At 41.0% G+C, this 9,854-nt stretch overlaps 1 protein-coding gene across 1 annotated transcript; it reads right to left on the minus strand.

Annotated features, from left to right (window-relative positions):
* Positions 1-555: 555 nt before the first annotated feature.
* Positions 556-9,469, minus strand: LOC102701065 (protein SEMI-ROLLED LEAF 2). Its single transcript, XM_006649907.3, has 20 exons — positions 9,385-9,469; positions 8,036-8,221; positions 7,686-7,760; positions 7,470-7,585; positions 7,251-7,362; positions 7,049-7,171; positions 6,901-6,948; positions 6,315-6,514; positions 5,132-5,328; positions 4,540-4,820; positions 4,181-4,330; positions 3,470-3,847; positions 3,154-3,303; positions 2,965-3,040; positions 2,759-2,883; positions 2,339-2,530; positions 2,078-2,218; positions 1,761-1,895; positions 1,313-1,513; positions 556-1,200 (listed from the first exon to the last, which is right to left on the minus strand). Exons 2-20 carry the CDS (start codon positions 8,168-8,170, stop codon positions 1,081-1,083), a joined length of 2,955 nt encoding a protein of 984 aa, XP_006649970.1. The 5' UTR covers positions 8,171-8,221; positions 9,385-9,469; the 3' UTR covers positions 556-1,080.
* Between the last annotated feature and the right edge of the window lie 385 nt (positions 9,470-9,854).

A 9,854-nucleotide genomic window follows, 5' to 3' on the forward strand; every position in this document is an offset into this window, starting at 1 on the left:
CGACAACTACCCTGTACTAAAGGGCAGAGGCAACAAACGTAGGTGCGTGAGATAGATCAACGTGATGATTAATACTAAGCTGGTTGATTGATTGATCGCAAATTCGCAATAGCGTGCACGGTAGGCCATGAATCTTGTCAAGATCGCTATCTGTGACCTTTCGGTTCTTGTTAGAAAAAGACGATGGATCAATAATCCTACAGCTAGCTGCCTACCGTGACGGCAGCCACGGTGGCGATGGCTAGGAGCAGCCAACACGATCGACGGTGGAGGCAACGACGACAAGGAGAATTTATCAATTTTTTAAGTGATACTAATAAGTATCAGATATTACCACACTGATATCACCTAGTACTTGTGTGGTATCAAATCTGATACTGATCTCATCAGAATCATCACATTCTAGTATCAGATCTAATTCTGATACCGATCTCATCAAAATCATCCAGTTCCAGTATCAAATCTGATACCTCGTCAGAATCATCACATTTTAAAACAGGACACCGCACTGTAGCAATTCCTTAAGGAAAACCGATTTTCCTTAGAGAAGGGTATTTTTCACCCGACCTCTTATCCAATTGAAATATACAACCCTAATATGAAATTCACACTGAATTGAACTAAAGAGCTTAGATGCTACTCAGGTTAGCTACAACCACTAGGCTCCGTGTTCTTCTTTCAGATCTTACATTTGAGCTTAGCAATTTCACGCAAATACTGCAAACAATATAACCCTTGCAGTGAAAAAATAGTACCAGAGGGGTCGACGAATAACTGTTTCACACAGATTACTCGAGTATGAAAACAATCCTGCACTTGAAGCCTGAAACAACACTCTCATATTTTGGTACGGCGCGGTACAGTCATTCTTACCCTACAGTCTAGAGACATTTACTAGTGATGAGACAGCCATACATTGATACACAAGTTACTACAGCTAAACAGAGCTACATATATAACTGGATAAGCCAGATCGGCCAAGTCTTCCAAAAGATAATCTAAGTTTTGATGCTCGGGTACTACATCCTAGCACACTCCTAAACATGGTTAGCCGTAACCTCGAAGGCTTATCATGGGTCCCTACTGGGCGCGATACGCAGCCTTCAGGAAGTTGTCGAAGGGGCTTGCGGGTGGGAGCTTCACTGTGGAGCACGGCTCCGATGTCGTGCGGATACTGCTCTCGAAACCGCATGAATTTACCTGGATGAATGTCGGTTGTGATTGTGGGGCCAGATGGTACACACAGATATAGTACAGAGTAGGCAACGTTCCAGAATGACACTTATGGGAGAAGACAGAACAATACTTGTACCTTAGGAATGATGAAATGCTGCGCTGATGGAAGGCTAGGCGCAGGATTGTCTGGAGTAGAGTCATGGCCATTGACAAGCCAGCTTGAGAGCTTCTTCCTGGTGCCTGATCCCAAGGCTTCGCATTGACTAGTCATTGTGCCGTATGGTAGGGGGGAGGTTGAAACAGATGCACCCGCGACTTGGCCAGCTACATGTAGGGCCTGATTACAAAAACAGATTCACAATCAAGAAAATGCTGCATAGATTCAAATGATCCATAAAATATTTGTAATCAAATCCACCACATGATAAAATACTATCATGGCAGCAGAGCATAAAGGGGTATAAACACAGCACAAAGCACATTATGGATCCTTGTTGCCTTAACAATTAACAAGACGAGGGCAAACAGATCTAGCTGACCAGCAACCAGCAAACAAAGCGCAAAGGCAGCTGATAAGTACTCACCGATTCAAGCAACTGGCCAACACCTAAGACATGAGGAACAGACTGTTGTAGAGTAACCTTTGATATCGAGCTACCGGTATTTGTAATTGGCGACTCATGCAACCCACCATCTACTGAAGATGTTCGTGAACATTCCTACAATACAAAGGACAACTGAGAAGATACCAAAGAAAAATTGTAATGATATATTTCATAATGGTAAGGTACAGTTACGAGGAACATTGGACCATCAAAGAATTTTGTAAGAGCTTCCACCAAATGAATTATTAAAGACAGTAAGACACCAGCTAATGTAGGTACTAGGTAGGACAACCTACCTCATCAAAAGAAAGGGATTCATCAGAAAATGCCTGAACATGGAAATTGGCCCAGTCAAGTGCTGAATTTGACCCAAACAAGGGCACTTCTTCAGGTGTAAACATTTCTGTGAGTTCCTTGACCAGTACATCCATGTCCATCTGGCAATAGCAATTCCAAGAATATTTAGATAACTATACATTGCCGTCAACAGTATGTCACCTCAGTAAAGCCACAACGTGCAGTGCCAACAGCAAATAGAAGGTAAAATCAAACCTTACCTCAGTTAAATTACACAGTTCACGAGCAATTACATCAAGCACTCGCTGATCGCTAATCCCCACTTTTGCCCTGCAGTCAGAAAGTACAGATCTAGCGATTTCTTGATCGCTATCAGAACCATAGTTCCCTAGATCAGATTGCAGCCTTACATAGAGTTGCAAGTCTTCACCAATTTTTAAGAAAGGGTCCATCTGCAAAATATTCCATGAGTTCTTTGCTCTAAGGAGTCATGGACATAAACTAATTTTTATTTGCTAAATAGTAATAATAAGAAAAAAATGGTATACAACAATTGGGCAATGTGCACAAAACTAGACAGTAATTAAGAACTATTGTCAAAGTGAAGCTCATTCATGAATATGCACAATTCTCTGACAAAATATCATCTTAGTAGCATCTGCATTGAATTACATACTTACATTGCATGATGTAAAGCACCTCAGCAACTCAACCAATTCGGCAATGTGACAGACTTTCCCAGCAAAAGCTAGCATGCTTGTCGCCAAGCTAAAAATAGACCGCTGGCAAGAAGGGGAAAGGACTCCTGGGAAAAACATACATAAAGGCAAGTGAATTTTTTGATTCAGAAGAGATCAATCACAAGTTTCACTGTGCGGATACCAACCACTTGGGGTTAAGGAAACACTACGAAGGGACAGCGGCAACTGAAAAAACTGGATGTTATTACTGTTCCTTGAATCCTGCATCAGAAAGAAAATTATTTCCATGACAAAAAAATAGCTTAGACAATCATGTGAGCTTACACTGCATGCAGGAATAACAATAGTACTTAGATTTCCAAATTAACCCGTACCTTAAGGCGAGAAGAAAGAACTGTGAGGCTGTATGAATGACCAATCGCCTCATAATTAAAAGGAGTGTTGTCTGTCTGATTTGCCTGTACCCAAAACGCTGAGAGCAATTGATTTGTTTGATCTTCAGTTAGCATGACAATATTAGCCTCCTGGGAAATGCATAGAGGATTATTCAAAGATCAGGATCCCCCCACCCCAACCAATCTGACACAAAAGCATCGGAAAGCATAACAGGAAAGCAAGAAATGAACTAAGTACAAATGTCATGCCACTGTAAGTTGGTCAAACAATCAAACTCACTGAAAGAGAAAATACCTCTGCAGAACTAGTTAGCGTTGCATATCGATCTGTGAAAGAGAAAACCAACTTTGAAAAATAAGCCGAATTTTTACGTGCCCAAATATGTTTGCTTTCCTCTTCACGTATGTTTTTTTCCTTATCATCATCATGCACCATGTTTCCTGTCTCTTTTTCTCTCCTTAGCTTCTCAAGTAGAGCAGTAGCTGAAGCAAATACTGATGTAGTCCGAGACTGCCATTTTTTTGTTTCGTATAGGAAGTCTGATTCATTCCTTGGACGGCTTGGTCCTCGAACAATAACAGCAGAAAACATGTGGTGTGCCCCCACACGAGTGTCAACATCTGGATGCACCATGGACTTCAGTATCTGCTGGAGGAGTGCTTCTGGAAACAGCTGCTCAGCAGAGTTATAAAAGAATCAGTAAAGAATAGCAGAAGTGGTCCACATAGCACTGCTCAGAGAACAGTTAATTATTTTTAGGGGCAATCAATATGCCATTGGTTTGAATAGTTGTTGCAAAACTGTCACTAGAAAATTGCAAACCAGAACTGTCATTCGAGTGGTATCCTTGCAATATAAAAAAAGTGACAAATTTGCAAAAGTTCATTTTCTTTTATCTGTATACGAGGCACACTTCCTGAACTTGATTGCAAATTCGCAATCTATTTTATTTGATATTTAGCTCAAATAATGAGTACATACTAGATAGCATAGATTCAGACTGACCATAGGTGCGTTCGAAGACATGGATGTCAAGGAGATTATGTGTGAAAGGATCAGCAAACTTCCAATAGATGCTCTGGCAACCACAGGCATAGAAGGCAAATTCTCCAGTGTAATTGCCATCATGTCATAGAGTGGACGCACATCATTAATCTGGAATAATAACGCAAATATTAACAAAAACAATGGTGAAACTATAAGAATATATGATAATATAGTTATGAGACGGCAATCATGGTCCTAGTGCAAAGTTTTTGGCTGGCAAGCTCATGGAATTAAATATTGCTGAGAAAGAAGCACCAAAGTAATCTAGAGGAGGTTGGTAAAATGTTAGCATGTGGCAAGGAAAGTGCATGACATACTCCTCTAACAACTTCTAGAAGACAGTCCTGCAAGAAATTCTGAAGAGATTCATTAAAGTTCAGTTCTTCAATGCTGGCTGACTCCATGGCCTCTAGTGTTTTCCTCAGGTGTCTGCATAAGTCACCTGCTACTACAAGCTCAGGAGCAATTCCTCGTGATCGTAGCTGCCGCGCTAATAAAGTAGCTGACTGGATCATATCAGATTTAATCTGAGGATCATATAAAACATTCTTGTGGTCTAGGTGCCGGATGACGGAAGTCAAAATCAATTGTTCGTTGCCTGAGAAGGAAAAGATGGTTTATCAGACAAGGACAAACCCCCAGGAAAATACAGCAAATAAAATAAAGTGTGCTAAATACTGAAATTGAAAGCAAAGCTCTGTAACAAAATGCACTTGCTTAAATATATTTCAATGGAATTCAGTTTATAAAAAATAAAAAAGAGGAAAATTAATAACGCATTTGGTAGTACCAGAAGAGTTTAGGAAACTTCACGTTTATTGTCAGATATAATGCTGTCCACAATTTTTTATTATTTTTATTAAGCAAGCGGTTCTCGTATTTCAAACCTCATTCTGTATAAAAGTTTACCTGAACTCTTTTCTAGATAAGACATATCAGACAAAACAAGCAAAGCTAATCCCTGTCGAGGAGCCCATTGCTTCTTTTTATCAAAGTAAGAAAGCATTGGATCTAGGATGCGTCGCATTGTTGTACTCTCTTTGGCCAGCTCTGCAAGCTTCTGAACACAAATGTGTGCCCATACTTCTGGAGATTCACGCTCTTCCCTGCATTAATGTTTATATCACATGGGTGAGCAAAAGGGGACAAATAAGATGCTTCAAAATATAGCCTACCTTTGTTCCATATCATAAGGTGTTTTAGTTTTCTCATAAGTCAAACTTCTCAAACTTTGACCAAGTTTATAAAAAAAAATGCATCAATATCTACAACATCAAATTAGTTCCATTAAAATGTTAACTATTTTTTCTATAAACTTGGTTAATATTAGAGAAGTTTGAGTTAGGAGAATACTAAAATACCTTACAATATGGAACGGAGGGAGTATATGGGTGGCAGAAAGTATGATTCAGAGAAGTGTGTCCAAAATATAGGTCAGGCAACTATCACAAGGAATGAACATATGAATCAAGTTATATCATTTTTTGATTGGTGGATCAATCAGCAAGATAACTCTGTTATTCTTCTGAGGGGATGTTTGTGGATGGGGAATGCCTTCAATATCCTTCTACATTGACCAAAAGATGATTTCTGGCATGCTCTTCTTATGAATCTTCACATGCAACACTAATTACTTTAGATGATCCACATTAAATGATAGTTGAAATACATATATTCATACACAATTTTCCAATTATAGCATGCATGTATCCTTCAAAAGAGGGAAAAAAGACATGATTTATTGGATTGACAACAAATAAGACTCAAACAATTACACTTTTCTGCATGGAGATTAGTACCCTATCTTTTCACTTCTGCTTCTGTTTATAAGCCAAATTTTGAATTTTCAACCTTAAATTTGGAGTTAATTTCGGGGGTTTTTTCATTGTAGTTTATTTTTCAGCCTTTGCTTTTAGATATATAAAATTTTTATTCACAAATTATTTTTTGTTTGCAAATATGCAGTTTGGTTTTTTTTTCAGAGAAAAAGCCAACCAATGAGGGCCTAAGAGATGAGGGTGCAGCAACAATTGTTATCTACAAAACCAAACAATTTAGGGAATTGTATAGCAAGCATATAAATATACTTCACCTGGTCAGGGCTGAAGAATCCCTAGCTGATCGCAGTCTAATAGTTGTACTGCTGCAATTTACATCATTACCACCACCTAAGCCAGCTCTTCCCTCACGTCTTACTATTTCATCAACCCAATTATGTTGCGGTGCATGGCTCTCTTCATCGCCAGCAGGAGATTCCTCAGCTCTATAATTCTCCAAGACTGACTGCACAATCTGCTACACCCAATAAAAGTAGAGTTATTCACCGTAATAATAAAAATAAAAACAGTTCAACAAGAAGCCCTAAGAACAAGAGAGATTGCACAAACTGAACCGTTTGGCTGTTAATGTATCATGGCTAACAGATTAAGTAGAGGTCAGAACAACAAATACTTCGATGTTCGACGTGTGTGTTTGCACAGATGACAGGAACAAAAACTACTCTAGTTTGTGGGGGAAATGGCATCTCAAAGTTGTTGCAAATGGATAACCTCAACTCAAGTAAACAGGTTCATGGGTTAATATTGTATCTTAACCCGCAAATAGGTTCAATTTCCCATTGACTCTGCACAAGAAATGATCGATAGGTGGTTCCAATACAAGGAACCAATTGTTGTTACCTCATCAAAATCTGCAAATATGTATGAATGCTCCTTCATGAACCAGATCTGCACAATATTATGATAGTAGTTAACAGAACTAAACTTTAAAACTAAGTTATGCAAGAGACATTCAGGAAGGTAAGGATCCCAATAAACAATATATTACCATTGCTGATAAACACTGAAGGCTTGCTGCCCGCAGAAGACTGTGCTCCACTCCCTGTTGCCGTGAGAGTGCGCATACTTTGCGAACCAAGCTTTCAATATTCCGTGCATATGTGTTGTCCACCTGTTCGTTACCCAAAAATGAATCTGATGCATTCCTCAAAGAAAACAAATGATCAAAGGGAAGTAGTATAATGCCCCACCTGGCTATAAATAAACTTTGCCAAAGTTTGGCATCCAAGAATATGAATGTTCTCTTGCTTGCTTTCCAGAAGCTCAGTAAGGACATTCACCAGGCTAATGGCAAAATATGCCCTATATCATCACATGCACATAGCAACAAGAATAAGAACACTTCCTGTCAAATAAGTAACAGTTCGATATAGGAAACCTAAGGGTCAGCCAATAATTTACAGACTCACATCTGCTCCTTGCAAATGAAGAGTAGCTTGCTGTACGCCTCAGTGATAATTTTGACAAAGTTTACGTGAGCAGCACGCAGTTCCTTGTGACTCCTCTGCTCCAGAAACTTGGCAATCTGCAAGAAGCAACAGCAAATGAAAACATGCAACGACTAATCACATACTCAGGAATATTTTATCAGTATAGAAAAAGGTAGCAATATGAGATTAACATGCCTTAGGAATGCGCAGGGGATTCTTCGCTGCATATTCACATAACTTCATGATTTTCCTCTCATTTGGAGGTCCATCCTGCAAGTAAACTCTGCAGAATCAGCAGCACTACACTTGACTACTGAAGCATTATTGCAATTTACAATTGACAATGAGTTAAATTGTCCATGAATTATGTTGCCACTGGAGAATATAGCCATTTGATAGGCAAAATTCCCTATAGCATGTTAACAAAGGCTGCTAACTACTTATAGATCAAAAACAGCAGAATGCATTAAAATTGCAGCATCAACGTCTGAAAGTAACTGGCTAAACTAAACTCGCAGGGACATAAAGCAAAAAGCAACACATACAGGCGTCTTGGGGAATATCTCAGCCAGCAGTTTCTTGTAACGCTTAACAGGGCGCCTTGAGCTTGGCCGCAGAGCTGGGCAGCAGACGCACATACTCTCACACGAAGGAAAGAGCTTGGCCGACATGAAACCCATTTTCTGTGGACCCTTAAGGTTGGAGAAACCAACTGTTTATCACCCTTCAACCTGCATAAAGGCATCAAAATGTTAAAAATCTTCAGTTCTACTGCTACATCACCAATAGCGCCACTGACTACTGTGTTAGCATGTGGTAGCTTGACTACAATATGTGGAATTTATGGGGCAACCAAATGAAAAATCGGCAAGGATCTGTGAAGAAGAAAAGTATAGGAGTAGTAGAAGGAGCCAGGAATGATAGAAATCTTGGCTATGGTGTGCAAGCCCATGCCATAGAACTGCCTTTCGTAAACGGTAAACTGCAACCACTACTCCATCCATAAACCAGCTCACTGGTATCTGCATCTCACAGCCCAGTCGAAAACGGTACTATCTAAAGGATAGTTCATGATAGGAAGGCAAGTTGCCCATTTGTGAGCGCTAAATGCTTTGCTAGAATGCATTTCACACGCAAGGTTATGGATTCTAATATGGAAGTTCATAGGCTGCCAAAGATTGGTTGTTTTTTGAGTTCTGCACCCCCCATGCTTGGCTAGGTGAGCCTCATGTTTTACTCAATGTGAACAACCCTGTGAATAGGTCGCTACATTGCTCTTAAAATAACAGCAAACGCCGCAGGTTACCATTAGAATAATATCAAGGAATGCGAAGCACACCATCCTGATTCTTACGAAAAGCACCTAAATTATATTGGCTCAGCGATCAAAAGTTACCACTCATTGCAACAACAAGAGTCTGAAATGGCACCCAAAGAGAACAGGTAAAAATCAACAGTCTATTATGGAGCTATAAATCAACAAACCAAACTACTAATAAACACTAGATCGAAGCAGCAGCCACAAAGACAGCACCGCGCGTATGGTCAAGACATAGCATCCGTAAGCCCAAAACCAAAACTAAAAATTGCAAGGCAACTACTAATAATTCCAAATCTGCACAAACCCAGAAAAAAAAACACCACGCAACGAGGCGCATTGCGGCGCGAGAACTGCAAAAGTAGTAGCCGGCATTGCCGCTCCAAACCTCGCAGCTACAAATCGACATCTCGACGACAAAATCCACCCCCAAAAACAACTGAAGAAACCCCTCATATGCTCATCCCACCACCCCACCGACGGAACCAAAACACCACTGTAAACGACGACAGCCGAAGAAAACCGATAGCGAGAAAAACCAGCAGGAGCGCGAGGCAGGAGTCCAGTTTACCCTACCAAACGACCGCCGCCGCCCGCCGCGGCCGCCGTTCAGAGCCCCCGAACTCAGCCCGGAGAAGCGCCAAGGCCAAAGCCCAGACCGAAGGGGAGGGGGAGGGGGGGGGAGAGAGATTTGGGTGGGGAGGGAGGGAGGGAGGGAGGGAGTGAGGAACAGGGTCAAGGACAGAAGAGGCCACGTGCCTCGGTGGCAGAGCCAACTGGAGCAGCCTTTATTTGCCCTGCCCCCGCGCGCTTTCCACACACACGTCGGTCTACCGCTTTACGATTTTAATACAGATCAGGGGCTTATTTACAAAGATGGCGAGTGCGGAGGGGCCGCGCATGGAGGTCGGTAGCAGCGGCACCGCGGCAGCCGGCAGAGGCTGCCCATGCTGGTCAGGGTTGCACAGCAGGATGTGAATGCAATCGGCTACGATCCGATGAAGTTGCAAAAACAACGGTAAGCCAGAACTGCACGAAGTTAGTTT

Source organism: Oryza brachyantha, chromosome 3 (assembly GCF_000231095.2).
Source record: "Oryza brachyantha chromosome 3, ObraRS2, whole genome shotgun sequence".
Classification (NCBI taxonomy): domain Eukaryota; kingdom Viridiplantae; phylum Streptophyta; class Magnoliopsida; order Poales; family Poaceae; genus Oryza; species Oryza brachyantha.

Bases quoted from the DNA above. Each gene is read 5' to 3' on its own strand.
- LOC102701065 (XM_006649907.3), bottom strand. From the start codon at position 8,170: ATGGGTTTCATGTCGGCCAAGCTCTTTCCTTCGTGTGAGAGTATGTGC. The intron at 3,304-3,469 runs GTATTTTCTCTT...TGCATTTCCCAG, and splicing joins CGCTAACTAGTTCTGCAGAG to GAGGCTAATATTGTCATGCT. The intron at 1,896-2,077 runs GTAGGTTGTCCT...TTTGTATTGTAG, and splicing joins AATCCCTTTCTTTTGATGAG to GAATGTTCACGAACATCTTC.